Consider the following 19,361-nt stretch of genomic DNA (forward strand, 5'->3'; position numbering starts at 1 on the left):
TTTTTCAGTCTTTACAGTGCTACGTTAGAACAAAATACAAGCATTACAGGAGTAATTGTTTCATATTTTCTCTTTAAAAATTACTATGATAAATCATAATCTACCTGTAGTTTCAAACTCTCTGGCCAATTGAATATTTGTAAATTGAAAATCTGCCCAAAGTGAACTCTGAAATCTGAACTTATTGGGTGAGTAACAGTCCTTGATACTTCTTTGGAGTTGAAAAGAACTTTTATAAATGCTGAGCGTTTCTTCACATCTTCTCGTCGCAGAACTTCTGCCCTGTAAATATGCCAAACAAGCTGTCATATAATTTTCAACATTTTTATTCTTTGGCTATTTTTAATGAGAATCTGATTCCTTGAGGAGAAACAGAAGTCACCTAAATAAAGATATCATTCTTCTAAAAATGTCACTACACAGGAATGACTCTAAAACAACTGTTCAATAATAGTTCTATCTTCTCATGAATGTAAAATTATTTAAAAATGAAGAGGTCAAATTTAGGTCCACTAAAGCTGTCTTCATATAAAAGGAGTTCTTTAGGGAAAAAGAAATTCCCTTCTACTCCATTCCTCTAAACCACAATAAATTATATCAAATTGAGTTTAGATTTTGAAGCTTTTAGTCACTGGGAGCAGAACAGCCAAGTAATATTCCTTGATGAGGCTATTTGCTGAATATGAAACAAAGCAGTTTTTAAGTGACTAAAATCTGCTAGATGTTTGTTAAATTGTGTGTGTAAATATTGAAAGTAACACAAACAAGTCAATGTGTTTATTTTATCCACAGTGAAATCTATGGTTTACTACACAACTTATTTATTTTCCCTTTGTTGACTATAGCTCTGATCTGGTGCAAAAGACCAACCAGTGAGAGTGGTACTGCCGGAAGTGATCTAGAGTCTACACTGAAAGCAAATTCTTTATATATATGCCACTGTTCTATGCAGATGCTCAAGGAACATCAGAAAGTTCAAAAGGAATGTGTAAACACGCATTCTCCAAGCCCGGTATATACAAGGTTCCATGCGACTTGAAAATGAAATAAGTTATATCAGTTTTAGAAGTAGAAGCTTTATCACTAGGCTAAAGAGAATGGTGAACACACAGTTCTGAAGTTGTACAAACAATCAATTAACAAATAACAGCAGAAAATCATTAACAAAGTAATTTGCAGGCCAACACACATCTTACCTAGGACACAGCTCAGTTGAAGTTATGCTTCCTGACAGGACCAGTTCAGGAATTAGCACGGGCTCTCCAGGTTTCCTTCTGCAGTTGTCAGCTTTTTCTCTAACCTGCTGCTCTATTTCCAGGTTACTGACCATTTTAGGTGGGATGGGTTTTACACGTTCCTCACTAAGATCACAATCTTCTAATGATTCTTCCTCTTCATGAATGTCTTTTTTCTTCTTTTTCTTCTTGGACTTCTGCATATAAAAATAATCATGTTCTTCCTGAACTTGTTTCAATCAGTATTTTTTTCCTTGATCTCTTGATTCACAAGTGATAAACACATATGAGAAATGACTGTATAATTTAAAAATCACCACATACAAAAATGAGATTTCTCTCAGTCTATAGTACTACTTCAGATTCAGAATTCCACTCATATGCTTCAAAAAAATAATTTGCTTCAAACAAAACATTTACTTAACCTTCCCAACCAACTTACAAAATAAACACGCTTCTGGAACATTCTGGCTAGCAGCTGACTTCTCATTTAGCCTGAGTGACCATGTGCATTCTGTTAAGATTGAAGGAAGGTTACTCAACCAGTAGATACAGTTCTTTGAGATGTGTTGTCTGCAGACACATTGACAAAGTGAATGCACATGTGCCATAAACTTTGGAGCACAAGCTTAGCAGTATCTTCAGCATGCGCAGAACAATCTCCTCCCTTCCTCTATGCCAAACAGAAGAATAAATAAACAGACCACCACATGCCTTTCAGCATCTCCTGAACTGCAGAATTCCAGTGTCCACATGCATGTTCAGCTTTGAACAACTGCAAGCAAGTTCCTTCTTCCAGACTTAGGGATTACTTGGAAGTACAGCTTGCTTGAAGCACCAGCCACTTCATTAATTTAAGACCCCATAAACAAAAGAGGAGGAGGTAAGGAAAGCAAAAAGTTTCTCCTCACTAACTGAAGTTATTTAGCCAAACAACTTGTTCACATATTTTTGTTAATAAGTATTCTTTTTTCTTGGCCTAATTTTATGTTACCCATTGTATTTCCTCTTAAATATATCCAGTCTCTTCTACCTCTAGTGTCTTCCTTAGATTCACGTGATCAGTGCTAGTAAGACACCAACAGCAGCGACTAACCAACAAAGCATGTTGAGTAAAATAAAACAAAGTATTTCTGAGCATAAAAGGAAGGCTTGTGTACTATATTTCACTCTAAAGGGAAACATATATAATCATCTCCCTCTCAAGACAGTTTGTGACTAACACAATAAAAATACACTGAAAGCAGCTTTGGCTGGAACCACCCACGATGGTATTTGTGAAGGCATCAATGGCTAGAGGTAGATGAGCAAGTCCTATTAGGATCAATGCTCAAGATATCTGCCCTCATTTTAGGGTTTACATTTATTCATCTTATCCTACAAGCCAACTGACATTATACTAATAAGTTAGTGCCCACTAGTGTTCTGATAACAGGAATTTCCAATACCAGCAGATCAGCTTATCATAGAACCATAGAATGCTAGGGATTGGAAGGGACCTCAAAAGATCATCCAGTCCAATCCCCCTGCTGGAGCAGGAACACCTAGATGAGGTTACACAGGAACGTGTCCAGGCGGATGTTGAATGTCTCCAGAATAGGAGACTCACACAACGCCCCTGGGCAGCCTGTTCCAGTGCTCTGTTACGCTCACTGAGAAGAAGTTTCTTCTCAAGTTTAAGTGGAATCTCTTATGTTCCAGCTTAAACCCATTACCCCTTGTCCTACCATTGTTTGTCACCGAGAAGAGCCTGGCTCCATCCTCGTGACACTCACCCTTTGTGTATTTGTAAACATTAATAAGGTCACCCCTCAGTCTCCTCTTCTCCAGACTAAAGAGACCCAGCTCCCTCAGCCTTTCCTCCTAAGGGAGATGCTCCACTCCCTTAATCATCTTGGTTGCCCTATGCTGGACTCTCTCCAGCAGTTCCCTGTCCTTCTTAAACTGAAGAGCCCAGAACTGAACACAATATTCCAGGTGTGGTCTCACCAGGGCAGAGTAGAAAGGAAGGAGAACCTCTCTCAACCTACTAACCACCCACCTTCTACTACACCCCAGGTACCATTGGCCTTCCTGGCCACAAGGGCACAATGCTGGCTCATGGTCATCCTGCTGTCCACCAGGATCCCCAGGTCCCTCTCCCCTATACTGCTCTCTAATGGATCATTCCCCAACTTATACTGGAACCTGGGGTGTTCCTGCCCAGATGCAAGACTCTACATTTGCCCTTGTTATATTTCATTAAATTTTTCCCCGCCCAGCTCTCCAGCCTGTCCAGGTCACGCTGGATGGCAGCACAGCCTTCTGGCGTGTCAGCCACTCCTCCCAGCTTGGTGTCATCAGCAAACTTGCTGATAGTGCACTCTATTCCTTCATCCAAGTCATTGATGAATATATTGAACAGTACTGGCCCCAGCACCGACCCCTGTGGCACTCTACTAGATACAGGCCTCCAACCAGACTCTGCCCCATTGACCACGACTCTCTGGCTTCTTTCCTTCAGCCAGTTTGCAGTCCACCTCACTACCCGATCGTCCAGACCACACTTCCTCAGTTTTGCTATGAGAATGCTGTGGGAGACTGTGACATCTTAAGTGCCTTGCAACAGATGCTGCTATGTGAAAAACTTTCCATAAAAGTATCAGCAGATGCACCAGATTCTCAAAAACTGTATTTGAAGCATTTCCTTAAGCTGTACTTTGCTTTGGTATCCGAAGTTCAAACTGGGCAGTAATTATATTCAAGTATAATCACCCTTACCCTGGGGTATCCAGTACACTGCCACACACCCCTATGAAAGCAAGTCTGATTTTACTGGCACTGCCACAGGCTATTTGAAAGATCATCCTGTTGCAGTGTTCATTCTAGGTCCTGTATCTGTCAATATCCCCTTGAAGCATGACTGACACCTTAACTAGAGTACAGATTACTAGGAATAAATATTTTCTGCAGGAAAAGGCTAGGATATTAATTCCATTTTTCAGTTTTGGGACATTCCTGGACATAAATTTACATGAGATGACATCAACTACTTGTTCATTAGAAACACCCCATAATTACTTTCTTCACAACTTACACACAAAATGAATAGATGTTTTTTATGTGCAAGGAGACAAACTTAACAGGAATGCTGCAAAACTATTAAATGTAAAGAAGAAAGAATTGCTGAAGTGCTGAAAATCAGTAGCAGTAAGACAATGCTCCACAAAAAGCTAGCACAATTTAATTTTTAAATTAACAATTAACTTACTAATGAATTCTAAGCAGACAGAATGTATCTAAATACATGATAAATTTTATACATAACTATCCTGATTTTTTTTTCTGTATTAGAAGGAAAAATTTAGTAATTTTTTTGCTGAAACTGAATAATTTAACGAACCTGTGCCTTCTTCCAGGATTTCCACTCTCGCAGCTCAGTTTTATACTCCTCCATTTTCTTTTCATATTCTTCCATGTGTTCTTCTAGTAATTCATTTACCTCAGCCTGAATTTCTTCTTCATATGCTTTTTCATCTAACCTCTGATCAACCTCTTCCCTTCAAAACAACAATTATCAACATGTTGCATAAATTAACATAAGGGATACAATTAAGTCTATAACATATAACATAAGTCTACTTCTCCGTGAATTAATTTCATTGTATCAAGCGTGTTCTATTTAAAAATGCTGGCACAGACAGTCTAAGAGTTGATAGCAGATACCATCCAGAATGAATATAATCACTATTTCTTTACTCATTAGCCTTTAGAAATTAATTTCTCTTACAGTAATTACTTATGTTAACTTTCCTTCCTCCTCAAACTCAAAAAGAACAGTGGCAGGCTCAACTAGTTCCAGACACTACTTGAATCCTTACTTTTGCACCCTTCATATAAGAATTTTAAGTTCTCATTTAGTTGAGTTAGAATTTAGTTGACTAATCGTATTAAAACTCCACTGCCAGTAAACAACGTACAAAAAGCATTATCAAAACATACTTCCTCAAATAAAGCTTCATGGGCGTGTTAGTAAACTTCTGAAAGTCACGGAGGGATTTCATTTGTTTCCAAACTTTTATAATGGTCTTAAGCAACATTCTGTCTTTTTCTTGTTCGGCATCACGGAGTCTTCTGGTTTGCCTAGAAACATATATGCATATACACAAAATCAATCAGAATCGTCTAACTCAGTGGAATAAGAGTGAAAATGTGCGACACCAAAAGCCAAGTGATGTGGGTTTCACTTTGATTGATGGCTGCAGTGGTTTAAATCCAAGGAGCATAAAACCCAGACTCGATGATGGTAGGATTTATTTCCTTCTGTACTCTAGTCTGTTGCAGTTTGGACAATCTGACTCCAATTACAGTTCACTCTCCAGAGATCTCAAAGTTTTCCAAAAAGCTTATTACAGCTGTACATCATTAAACACATTTTAAAGTCAATTCATGTAAACAACAACCCAGGAAACCAACATTGCTGCTATGAAGTAATGCTTATTACAATTGCACATTACAAAATATGTTTAAAACTTAACACGTTTCTAGCTCCAGTAAAAAGGATTTGCAGAGATGAAGTAATACAGTAATGTATAAAGTAATTCAACTTCTTTGACAACCCTACAAGATTCTTAACACAAAATTAACAGGGCTTTTTTTTTCCCCCTCAGAATTGGTATTTCACATTTCCACTCTCTAATATGTTTGTAAAAGAGCAATTCATTAGCACTTTTAATGACCAGCACACACTTCCGACATAAATGTCTATGCAGCACAAGCACAGACTGTTTCCAGTATTACCTTGGTAGCTAAATGTGTCTAGTAAAAATAATGTGATTTAAAAAAAATAACAGAAGATGTGAACTATTACTACTTGTAATATTCAGAGAATATGGAAGACAGGGAGGCTGAGCTAGAGTTGAGAGAAAAAATATATATTATTTAAAAGCATAAGCAAATTTAGTAAAAAAAAAAACAAAAAACAAAAACCAACAAAAATGAAACACAGACTTTCCAGAAAGTAACATGAGTAATTTCTCCACGAGTTAGCAGTTTGAATATTACTTATCCATGCAGCTTAAAAACCTCTTCTTCTTTGTCTACAAGATGAAGCTAGAAGATGAAGCTTAAAGTCATGAGGCACGTACTGGTCAGTAATGACACTTTATCTAATGCATTTGATTTGGAAGCAGGACCTTTCAGTAGAGAATCACCTCTGCTAAAATAACACCAGCCAGAAGCGCCTGAAACTTGCAATCCACAGTGTGCATCCGTTTCCTCCTCAGCAAACAAGGACAGTAGGGCTGAAATTGCTGATTTGCAAAAGTTTCCTGCATTCAGATGACATTTCTTCCCCAAACTGATGGAAAACTACAGCTCTGGTCTTCAGACAGAGTACACATCAGTTATGTTACTGGGAGGGTACAGGAAACAATTAGATTATTTTCCATGCTACAGTCTCTTCACATCTGTAATCTCTCATGAGTGTACTACATTGACCATCAAGGAAATGAAATGTTGGAAGACAGACAAGACAGGTCAGATGTTTTTACCAACATATGTGGTCCGAGTTAGTATTAAACACCATGACAGTAAAATTTCCTGAACCCATCTGAGCCCCGCACACGTAACAGCTTCCAACAACAGAGCTGTGGCCACAAAGTATTACAGATACGAGAAGCCCTGGAATAAACCCAGCCAAGCTCATCTCACATTATTTATGCAACACTGATCTCACTGATTTCACCTGAGTTTTTCCTGATTCATAATGGCATGACACTTAAGATACCCAGAAGGAATATTCTGCCTAATTAGAATTAATCACTGAGTAAGCATCAGAGTTGGTGCCAAAATCCAGAATCTCCTGCCCACAGTGAACCCTTTCATGACCATTCTCATACTTTGCCTGGTGAGAGCTCCTGTCTCCAAGGTACTGTACAGTAACTGCATACCTCCTGCTCCTAGTCTGCTAGCAGATGTGTGAGGAAAATATTATTAAAAGCTACTCCTTTTTCAATTGAAGACTTTGTCTTCCAGTATAAAATATTACAGACTCCTGCATGTCATGCAAAGATATCAATGTATGACAAGATAGCGTACATGAAGGATGAAAATCTGAAGAAGCGATTCCCAACCTAAGAATGAGTGGCTGTTTAAGTGTAAGCACATGCAGATCTCAAGGCTGAAAGTAGAACTGTTATTAAAAAAAAAAGCTTTTTTAATATTGTATTGTCCTGTGACCACTACATTCAGTCTAAACTTCTGTTTATTTGAATGGATATATTATTGCCTACTTCGAGACTGTGAATACCTTTCAGACTTTTATTATCTACTAGTTAAAAGGCTGATTCTATTAGTTAAAAGGCTATTTAGTATGGATCTCCAAAATAACTTCATTTTTACCACACTACTTACACTTAAAGCTCACCAGTGTCCATCTGCCAAAAATAATACTAACTTTCACTATCAAGCCAAAAACTGTAATATACTTTTATTACCCAGTTACTGTCCAAGAACAATAACTGTAATATCGTAAACTGAAATTCTTCCATTTTATGTATATTAACCCATTGGCAAAACCATGGCCAAAATACCTATTAATGGGAAGTGAATTAAGAACAGTTGTGTAATGAGGAAGAAGATGGAATAAAATAGGGTTTTGTCTGTTAAAAAAGTTACATGACTTTCAATGTTGTGAGAGCTTCATGCATCCAGCTGATATCTACTGAAACCTTCTTTCAATTAAATTTACACTGTGCAAAACACACCAGTAAATAGTTCCTAAGTAATTAATAAAAGGCAATCAAATCAGACCACATTTGACTCAGGGTTTCTGCCTAACCCATATTTTCTTCATAATTTTTTTGACTCAACTTATCACTAAGAACTCTTAAGCCCTCAAAATTTCTCTGCAGCTACTTACAGAGAATTTAAAAGCCTCATATGGATCATACTCTGTACCAGTATGGAAAGGAAAAAAGGAATACTGTTTAAAAAAGCAATTATTTAATGAATCCATACCTACCTGATCTCAATTTTGTATTCAGGTATGCTCTGTTGTGCCACAGGACTAGAAACACCAGCATCAGCACCGTCTATACGACACCGCACAGCATTCCTCAAAGCATGCAGCTTAAACAAACAAACAAACAATTAACAGATGGTTTGACATTTATGAGGCATACAGTGTAATGCACCTTGACATAAAAGAGCTAGTTACTACAGAACAGAAAACTCTGAATTGTCTTCATTCTGTATTGAGGATTTGCCATGTCTGTGAGGTGCTGATTCTTCAAGATTAAATTCTAATTAGGATCCCTGGGGATTTGAGATTTACTGACTTTGATCACTGTGACAGATCTAAACAAGGGGACTAGACTGATCTAGAGATTATTCTGAAAGCTCAGCAATCAAAGAGTGAGGGGAAAAGTGAGTCTGCCAAAACAACATTTTCTAGAAAAGTTTTTTTTTTGGGCCTAAGAAGGACCACTAAAAGTAATCCCATAAAATCAATAAACAACAAAAATGAGTGGATTGTGAATTTGGTAAGTGCCTTATAGAAGCTGGGTACCTTGCAACAAAGCATTTAAGCACAACATATTGCATGTAACAACTGGAGGAGAACTTCTAAGGATGAGACAGAACTGGGAACAATGCTACAGTTCGAATGCACTTTTGGAGCCATACTGTCACCCCTTTAACTAAGATTTGAAGATAGGCATCAAATAATTACATAGAAGGTAGAAACCTACTTTAGAAGAAAGCAAAAATATACATGGCTATGAAGATAAGAGAAGGTAAAGGACTGGCCAGAAGAAGAGAGAAAAATAAGGAACAGCAGTAAGATAGGAACTAAAGTTTTAGTTATGTTGCTGTAGAACTCCTTAAGGATAATACTGAAGGTGAAACCAGAATGGCTAACGGCACTGCAGGAGACAAAAGGAGCTACATCCAGAAGTAGAAGCAATGAAATTACAAATTACGAAACAAAATTTTTTTAAACAATCTATCAAACTGGAGAGACAATGTAACAGGAGCGCAGGAAGCATACAGTTGAAAACATACATGCGCAACCACAAAATGAAACTCACTGGTATTAAAAAAACAACGTTGAAAGAAAGAATAACTGAACAGATGGAAAGCTGTGAGTATCATCTGTGGCATGGGGAGCATGTTTTAAAAAAGGAGATGGAAAGTGCAGTTTCTTTAGCCTACCAAAATGAGAACTGAAAGGTGATATATTTCAAGATACGAACAACAAGCATCAGAAGTGGAGAGGTCCACTAGGACATAGCAGGGAGGGAAGGGAAAAGTTGTTGAGGAAGAGTTCTTTAGGCCTAAGAACAATTTGGCTGCAACAATCTGACCATTGAATAATGACTGTTAAGAGGAGACAGGTTTTAAAACTGCCTATCAGTAGCAGAACGGTGACTAAAATCCCTGTTAAAATCTGTTCATGAAAAAATACATTATGCAGTTGCCTACAATATCAGCAAAGTATTGTGGAAACACTCAGGAAATCCCTTCCACACACAGGTTGCTGTAATGCAGGTATGGAGAACCCAAATGTCCTGTTTCGCTGTTTCATGAAAAACTAAACCAAATCCTTAAAAAGTAATGACAGACTAAAGTATATACCAAAGAATTACTTTGAGACATTGTAAGAATTATTTGCCCAGCATTAGAACTATAATCTATTGTTTTATGCCAAAAATTTGGAAGTATCTGTATAGCACCTATCAACTGTCACTACAGTAATATAAAAATATAAAAATGACTTTGCATACAATTATTATTTTTCTCTTATTGTAGCCCTTTAAGGTAGAGAATCATCACCTTTAATTTATGGAAATCTGAATTTATATCCATGCACTTAATAATCAAACTGATTTGTAACAGACCAGCCCTACCACAAAGAGCTAGTCATATCACAATATTTACCTCACATTTCTAAAGAATTCTTGTCCTTTCAGATTTCAAAAGCCTTTTAAAATGGCTTTAAAAACATTATTTTGCACTCTGACATTAAAATTGTACTAACGATGCCTAATGGACATGTACAAATTTACACCAGATAACACTACCATTACTCCCCTTGTACAGATGGAGGAAGATAATGGTTCACAGAGCGCAAGCAGCCCAGCCAAGGTGAACCAGCAGGTCAGTAACAGAGCCAAGAACAGAAGAGTATGTTCGGCCAAGGGTTTTGCTATGTCACAAGAGTGACATAGTAAATGTGACAACTATACACTTAAAACACAACATCTGTCACAGTTATATACCTGGAAATGGGCCATCAATTTTTGTAGAATTCGGTGAAATTAAACTGCTTCCTTTTAGTTGACAACTGAAACTAAACTTCACTAAGTTCCCTCCATCCTCAAATACTGGCCTTTGCTGTCTGCCTGTCAGAGCCGCTGCAAACAATCCTGTGAAGTCTTATCTCTCATTCACTGGAAAACATTTTGGATACTCTAAGGAATACTACATAAATGTTATTGTATTGTAACACTTACATTTCCTTTACCTCAGAACCTGCAGAGTTCATTTTAAATAGAAGATGAAATAAATCCACAATCTTAAAAATGCAGCTCTACTCTGAACACACAGCAACCTAGACGAAAAACCTACGTTTTTATCTTCTGACAATGTGCCATTCATTACATACAATTAGAATTTCATCACTCCACGCTGAAGAAACAAATTCAGCTTTTACCTTAAACTGTCACATCATTATCTCAATAAGCTGTGGCGACACAATGGAAATACCTTGTCTGTGAGCAGTTTGGTAAGATTCTTCTGTTTTCTTGCTAAATACTGATCATATAACTGAGCCAATTTAGCTGCTAACACATGCTCACGGCTAAAACAGGGATGATGGGTGAATATCAGTCCAGAAATATCAATATCCAATTGAAACGGTCCCTGAAAATCTCCAGGTCCAAGAAGATACTGATTGGCAGCAGTCATTTTTATTGCCTGAAAGAAAAAAAAAGAATAAAATGGATTTACAAGCCCTGACAAAACTATCTTGCAAAGAGGAAATGACCCATTTAGATTTAGCACTGCCTACATCTAACTACTGAGTCTTAAACTATAAAGACTTCTGTGGTAACCGCTTTGCTTTGACAAGTGGGTGGCATGAAACCACAGCGAGTATTTTACACAACAGAATTCTGATAGCCTATATGTGACTGAAATAGGAAGCCATCTGCCTATACTGCAGGTTTTGCTGAGCAAAGAAGACAACGACGCTTAATTGGAAAAAGTCTGCTAGTTCTCTTTTTACCTGTTTGTTTAGAATCACTTTATTTCCTCTTAGAACTGAGCTCTAAGATAAACAGGCCAGCTCTCGGAGAGCAGCTTTCCTTCTAGACTTTTTGGACTGTACAGAAGAGAAAAATATATTCTTTGCTTCCCCATCTACTAAGATCTAAGCTGCAAACTCTTTTCCTGTATGCAGAAACACCCTGCACAGATCTGTGATACTGGATGCACCCTGAATATTGTGTACTTGTAACCAGCACCAATTAAAGGACAGAATTCAAATCTGCCTCAACAGCAGCAGACAGAAACACTTGTGTGTCTCGAAAGAGCAATTTATTCTAAAGCCTAAAAAGTCACATTTTTCCAAGGGGGCAATAGAGTGCTAGCAAGCACAACAATTAAAGCTTGCTTAAAACTTGCTGTGTAGTTTTAACAAACTCATATTGATTTGTATTGACTGCACACTGCAACTGCGATTTGCCAGGATAGGTATGCTGTGGTTGAGAGAAAAACAAGCAAACAAAACAGAACTAAAAATCTGGACTGATGCAACATGACTCAAAATCAGTTGCTTTCTACATGAGCAAACTGCATGTAAAGACTTAATTTGGAGGAGTTTCATCACTGTAACATAACCATCCGCCACATGCCCTTCTATTATTCACCTCTAACTTGATCACCAAGTCTGTCCACCAGCTTCCATCACGAGGACCTCTACAGATACACTAACATAGGAACTACCCTCCTTTAGCATGAGAATATCCAAGGGTGCCTCACAGAGACCTTAGTGAGTCACAGACTTGAAGTAGTCTGTTATAGACCATCACTTTTCTATTTCAACCAGCAGTACCAGCTACACTCTTCATCCTTTTGTATGCATTATTTTTACAGAAAAATACAGGTGGAATATACTTGAAAAAGTAGAGCACATTTAAAGACCAGTTGTGGAGCCCCCAAAAGCAGTCAGTAATCACGGTTCTTAGCACAAAACCCTTCAGCTCACCAGGGTTTCTGATGCCAAAGAACTGGGATATTGGGTCTCAGGAACCACATACATAACATATGCCTACCTTTCTATACACTGTTTCAAGTTCTGGTGCAATGCCTTCTTCTGATGAGAATATTGGAGGCCTAGTAGAAGACTGTTTGATTGGATTAGGCAATGCTAAGATTTTGCCATCATCACCAAACCACTCTTTCCCCTACAAATAAAAACACAAATTTATCTTGTTTCTTACTTTATACAGAAACAACTTGCAAAATTATAATTCTTATGAAAAGCAATTATGGAAGAAAAGGTGACTATGAATTGTTTGAGATTGAATTAATCAAAACTCTTCTAAGACATCAGAATGAAATCTTCAAATACACTGTAGGTATGTTTTGAAATCAAAAGACCAAGACCTTGTTTAACTTCAAATATACTGAATTTTTTCCTTCAATATTCAGTGTTACAGATTTGAAAGAAAAAAAAACCCACATCATATTTGAATGCCATGTGTTCTTAAATCACTAAAATGGAAAAAATTGTAATATTTTACACAAGACTGCAACTCACATCTTCAAATTGGATTATAAAAATCATAAAGCAAAGAATCAGAGCTAAATGGCAGCTCAGAGAGATCAGAGATCACTTATCAAAGCATCTCTCAACTCTCCTAGTCCACAATCGGAACTAATTAAACAGTATATATGAAAGCAGATAATCCAAGTATCTTATACACCAATTGCTATCTATGGCTTCACATGTTAAATGTTGTCTTAATTCCTAATTCATCCCCCTCTGCTCTCATGACCTGGATTCCAGAATAGTTTAAACCAGCACAGCTACTGAAAGGTGCTGGTCTGCCTCTTATTCCCATAGTTGGTTTCAGCTGACCCTAGAACCAAACATTGATGTGGTAACATGGCGAAGCAAAACAGAAAACTAACTGGACTGATGCTGGCCAGTCAAAAACTTCAGATCCAAATATTCCCAATTTGATTCACAAAAGGACCTCTGCTAGCCCATGGAGAATTCATAGAATCATAATAAAATATAAAGGGCAACTGATGTATAATAGCTTAAATCTATACGCCTTAGGAGGATAGGAGGATAAGATAGCAGGATAAAAATATATCATGGGTGTTTCCAGAAGGTATTCTTAAAAATCTAAAAGGATTCTAAAACATCCATACCAACATTTAATTAACCTTACAGCCTGATTCGTAAATTTCTACAAATCTTTAACTTCATATTATCTTCAGTGGACACAGAAAACAGCCATTCCACATTGCTTTCATTTGTTTTGATCTTCTAATAAATAACAACAGTACCCAGCTCTTGCATACATCTTTATACATACCACTAGCTCCCACAGCATTTTCTAAAAAAAGTAGAGTATAATTACCCCTACTGTAGTGGCAACTAAACTCTGGCACAGCCAAGGGAGGTCATTTGTTCCCCAGCAGACTATGAACACAGCCAGGAAAAGACACCAGTTTTCAAGACCTAGTCTGGTGCTCTGACTATTAAGATAGACTAAAACACACTCCTACAAAAATCCACATTTCCTGACACCTGATACTGATAAACATTTTAAAGATGAAAGCTTCATATTGCCGTGACTATCTATCTATTCAACTATAACAAAATAAAACACTGATAAAGGATTTTAAAAAGTAAGAAGGCAGTGGCGACTCACTTTCTCCTGTCTGAGTATTCTGTTTTCTAAAATATTCTGATTAGACTGTGATACGAAGGGCCTTTCTCCTGTGTAAATACCCTCATCCTCAAGGTATCTAGGCTGCATGTTTTCAGGCATCTTCTCAGAAGTGGGCACTAATGAGAAATTAAATAGAAAAGCATGTAAAATATCTTATAACTGTAGTTCTAGTTTACTAATTCTCTAAGAGCCTGTGCCATTCTTAAAACAAATGGCACTGTGTATTAAGCATGCTGTCAGAAAGATTTTCATAATTAAGAAAAAAAGAAATAAACACATAATGAAAACAGGTCCTTTTCTTAAATGGGGTCACATCCACAGTCCAAATCTATCTAAGTCTTCTTAATAGATAACTAAACATTTCCTCACAAAAAAATACTTCAAATAACTTAGTGGAGTTTAGTTTTAATGGTTACCTGTGTAACAGTGTAAAAACCCTTTAGCAGCAACAACTGACTGGAGAAACGTTTCTAAGCCTTTCCCATGTAAAGTGACACTTTAACCAAGATTAATCAGAGCTACTATTACTAGTTCGCTTAAACTACTCCTGTACAAAATACAGAAGATGCCTAAAAAGTCATGTTAGCCCAATAACAGGAGGCAGAATTCCGTAAAGCCTGCCTGCAGGATTATTTCACTAGTGCGTATGGGCTCAGTGTTTTTCAAGCAGCAACCTCAAATCAGAAAGAGATTATACTGAAGGTTACAATAAAAGTTATCCCCTAAATCAGAACACAGTGGACCACATCAGAAGCAGTGAGAACTAAGCCACAAGACACAAAAAAATCAGAGGCAACCAATGCCAAATATTTTGACATTGCACTGCAAACTATGCTGATACCATTCTGGTACAGACCACCCAGAGACTCATTTTTGTTTCTTCTACTTCAAATATTAAATAGCAAGTGATATTATAAAGCAAATTTTTAGGACTTTGCAGCTCTACAGGAATAAGGCAAAAAGGTCACAGACATGATCAATGTTGACTATTTCCAATTCACAAAATCAGATTTTTCAGAAAAGGGCCCCTTGAATCACAAAAATACTTATAATACTTCCATGAATCTTGACAAACTTGCCACATGGAGAAAATTGCAGATGTGGCCAAGTGAAGAAGTGGCATAAGTTACAATGTATAATGCATAAGCCACTCTTACCCTGTTTACCTGAAAATAAGACAGGGTCATATATTATTTTTTGCTCCAAAACGTATTACTTTTTTACATGTATAGCTACCTGGACACTATTTAAATTGACTTTTTTATGAACTGTAACTAGGGCTTATTTTTGGAGTAGGGCTTATATTTTGAGCATCCTCAAAAATCCAGAAAAAATCACGCTAGGGCTTATTTTCAGGCTCGTTCTTATTTTTGGGGAAACGGGGTAGTACCTAAATGTGTGTATCAGCTAAGCTGTTGCATATGTTAAAGTAACAGCTAAACCCCAGTGCAGGAGGGACCAGTCATCTTGCATTTACTATAGAGAGCAACAACCTAATTGCACCAGAGCAACTGATGTGCCTTGAGCTCACTTGCTAGCGTAGCAGCTGGTGGCCTGCTGAGGTGTGCGTGTTCCTAGGTAATCCACTTTGTCAGACATTCTCAGACTTAACTGGATGATCAGTGTCAGAGAACCACAATTAAATATCTCTACTGCCAGAGACAGTGTGATACAAGATTTTTCAGCAGATCAAAGGGTGCCATGCTATGCAGAATCCAGGAACAAAACGGATACGCACAATCTTCATACCTGCTAGCTTGCTGGGAGTGAAGAGAAATTCTTTTTCCTTTTTCAGTTGCTCGGAGTAGCTTTCACAAACAGCAGGTTTCATTACTATAAGATCTTCAGCTGTCTGCCCTACAATGAGTAAGTCATCATCTTTCACTAGGCGTACATCTTCATCCTATAGTTTATGTGCAAATGTCACTGTTAGTTGGTCTGTTTCTTAAAATGGAGATTTTTAGAAAGTATACTTTCAGAACTCTTTAAGGAAACAAAAATTGCCATTTTGTATTAGTTTATTAAAAGTAATTCAAGAAGTCTGAATAAAAATATGAACTTTTATTCTATGGCTCACACCGTTTCACCCTCCTCTTGTTCAACCTCATGGGTTTCTATACATTCTTCTTCTGCCTCCTCTTCTTCATTTAATTCATTCCTTTTCTTTGCTCCAGCCTTGATACTCTCTGGTTCAGGATCAAAATTGAAGGTAAAGAAATTATATGCTTCTTCAGCAGAAGGAAAATCATTCTGGATCTAAGAAAACAAGACAAAGATACTTTAATATGACATTTATAAGAGATTTAGGGCAAGTGAAATTATCTCTCCATTAATAATAGCAATAACAGCATGCATAAACACTTTTCACAGGATAATTATTTTAACTCAAAGATAACTCACTCAAATGCTGAAGCTGATGAAAAAATTTAAGTTAATTTTTAAAATTTTTAAATTAATACACAAAACTTTCTCTATTGCTATACTATTATTTCTTTAAATACTTCTTGCAATGTTTTATTGAAAAAAAAAAAGTTCCCAGCCTTAATTTTAACAAGCTTATTGTTTTAAATATACACAATTTCTGAACGAGAAATGCCAAAGTTTAAATTCTGATCATAATGCACATAGCCAGGTGAACGACAGAAATTTCTAATAGTATTTTGTGTCCTAAGGACCCAGGCCCCTTTAGTGTTAGGATGAATCCTCTAAAAAAAAAATTAACAGTATGATTTTGTGGCTAATAAATATCAATATACTAATCTGTAACTTGCTTTAACTGCCCATTGGTGGCATTCAATAAAAAGGATTTAAACAGAAGAAACATTTTTCCTCCAAACTCCAGTAATTGTGTCCAGATAGATTTACTTGATTTTTTTTAAATCAAATGACCTAAAGCCATTCTTGCATTTGACGAAGGCTCCCTTTTTATACTTCAATTGTTAGCATTTACTGTTTGTGAATTTCTAAATTAAATAAAATTTTGTCCAGTGCTTAAGACTGAATTCTGTCTGCTTCTTCAAATAGAATCATGAAGCTATATAAAGTTTAAATGAAATTAGTATCAATTATTGAAATGAAGGAATTCGTACTTACTGTTGACTTTTGCTTAAGCTTTTTTACAGAATCACGAAACTTAATTGTTGATGATAAGTGGGATTCATCCTCTTGCATCTTCCTAGGTTTATCATTATCAGACTGCAAAAAATATATAAATAAGTTACCGCATACGTTTACTGATCCATTAAAAAAAGACAAATAGCTGAATACAGAGATTAGATATCATATTTGCACAGGAAAAATACAAACAAAAAAAAACAAAAAAAAACACACAACAAAAAAGAAACAGTCACTGGGGTAACACTTATACTGATTTTATATTTGTTTTAAAAGGGTACATCTATTATTACTGAACTCCTTTCTCCTTTGAGTCAAGAAATAGACTCCAGAGTATCAAGAAATGGTTCACTGCATAAACGCCAGCTTAATTTCTTCACTGCTAAGATCATTGTTTCCGCACTCCCGAACACAAGCCACCACATGCTAATCTCCGCAAGGGGGAGAGATGGGTTAGCAATGTGAAATCTTCCCATTTACAAACAGGAGGCTGACAGACAGCACAGGTTGGGCAGTGGCAAGGGGGCTGCTGAGCAGGGAAGGGAATCACAGAGCTAATGCCACCTCCTCATACGGTCCCTGCTGCAATCAGGAGAAATCTATTTGGTATTATTTGAAAAAGGTGGTGTCCTTTGCTTGGGTGCTTAAATACACACATGATTATTTATTTTGTTCTCTCTCAAACAATTATTGCTAGGCTACTCTAAAACTCCATGGATGATACTCTGCTACCTTTTCAAGAAAGAAGCTAGCACAGTTATCCAATTCCAGTTTTCTGAAGCCTTATCTGTCCCTTCACATAGATCACCCTAAATATTACCAGATCTGAGGCTGCTTCAGCAAGTTAATTTAAGTGCTTCAAAGTGATCTTCATCAGGCCCAGTCAACATAAACATAACATTCTATCTGTTTTTCCTCCTTGTGGCCTGAATTCTTAGATCAAAGGAAGATATTTATCAAGTTTACTTCTACTCAACCTAAACTTCAAAATAATAACAGCAAAAAGAAAACCTCAAATCCTGGCAATCTAATGGCTGTTTGTTTAACAATAAAACAATACTTCATACATGTGTAAGAACAAGAACCAAGACCAACATGTGGAAGGTTTCAGATACACTTTAAATAAAACTAATAACCAACTTTAATAAGGGCATCACTTCCACATTTTCCTAACACAAACATATTAAAACAATACTACTTCCACTGAAAGCTATGGCAATTACTTTTTATAAGAAAACACTGCCAAAACCGTCTTCACAACCTACATGAATAGGTAATTCTCCCCTAGATCAGCAATTTAGCCAGGCTGATTCATATTGTTTGGAATCCCAGATAAAAATGCTATTGCGACATGCAGTTATTCCCTTGGCATACACATTTTTTGAAACACATTTTCTACAGGCAAGTAATCTCTTTGTGAATTCTGAAGAATATCTGGGTGCAAAATCCGTATAGACGTAGCCTTTTATTTTAATACAAAATTCATTTGCTAACAAGTTTATAATAAAAAACCAATATAAAACAGTAACAAGGAAATATAATACAGTACAATGACAAAGTTAATACCGAGCCCTTAGCAATTATACTGTGCAAGTTTATATAAAGCTATAATACAGCGGTCCTCTGTTACAGTAATCTCTAAATATGTCAGGGGATCTTAAGCAACAGATCATGAACCTGTAAATGACAGAAGTTTCACATGTCTATATTATAATGAAAGCAAGTAATTGTTGTTAAATATATTACATTAAAAGCAATAATCAGAAAGGTTCCTTTGTGCTTACTAATTCAAACAATAGTATAATTTGACCCAATTAAAATAAATGAAATTGATCTTCAAGACTATGTGTAGTCTTTGATTTATTTCATGTTGCACATTCACTTCCCGATTATCAGAATAGCAAGACCCAATGGGCCTTCTTACCACATTATCCACTTTGACTTCTGTTTTCCTTTCTCTGATGCTTTTTAAATGCCTTGGTCGTGGACTGGGGTCTTCTTGCAATAAAGTAATTTCTGCTTTTGACTAAGCAAACAAAAAAAACCTGCTTAGCTATAACAG

The 19,361-nt window shown here is 36.7% G+C and overlaps 1 protein-coding gene across 4 annotated transcripts in view; it reads right to left on the minus strand.

Moving 5' to 3' along the window:
- CC2D2A (coiled-coil and C2 domain containing 2A) overlaps window positions 1-19,361 on the minus strand; it is a 59,854-nt gene that overhangs the window by 31,845 nt on the left and 8,648 nt on the right. For 3 of the 4 annotated variants that reach the window (XM_082051958.1, XM_082051959.1, XM_082051960.1), the window contains 12 exons: window positions 19,224-19,325; window positions 17,279-17,380; window positions 16,265-16,441; window positions 15,935-16,088; window positions 14,165-14,301; window positions 12,551-12,682; window positions 10,983-11,192; window positions 8,239-8,345; window positions 5,217-5,357; window positions 4,618-4,774; window positions 1,197-1,432; window positions 105-282 (listed from right to left, as the gene is read on the minus strand). In XM_082051958.1, coding sequence (XP_081908084.1) covers window positions 105-282; window positions 1,197-1,432; window positions 4,618-4,774; window positions 5,217-5,357; window positions 8,239-8,345; window positions 10,983-11,192; window positions 12,551-12,682; window positions 14,165-14,301; window positions 15,935-16,088; window positions 16,265-16,441; window positions 17,279-17,380; window positions 19,224-19,325 — 1,833 coding nt within the window. Of the gene's footprint in view, window positions 1-104; window positions 283-1,196; window positions 1,433-4,617; window positions 4,775-5,216; window positions 5,358-8,238; window positions 8,346-10,982; window positions 11,193-12,550; window positions 12,683-14,164; window positions 14,302-15,923; window positions 16,089-16,264; window positions 16,442-17,278; window positions 17,381-19,223; window positions 19,326-19,361 lie in introns of those variants that run through there. The other variant, XM_082051961.1, reaches the window with a different exon arrangement.

Source organism: Streptopelia decaocto, assembly GCF_964273445.1.
Source record: "Streptopelia decaocto genome assembly, chromosome: 4".
Taxonomy (NCBI): domain Eukaryota; kingdom Metazoa; phylum Chordata; class Aves; order Columbiformes; family Columbidae; genus Streptopelia; species Streptopelia decaocto.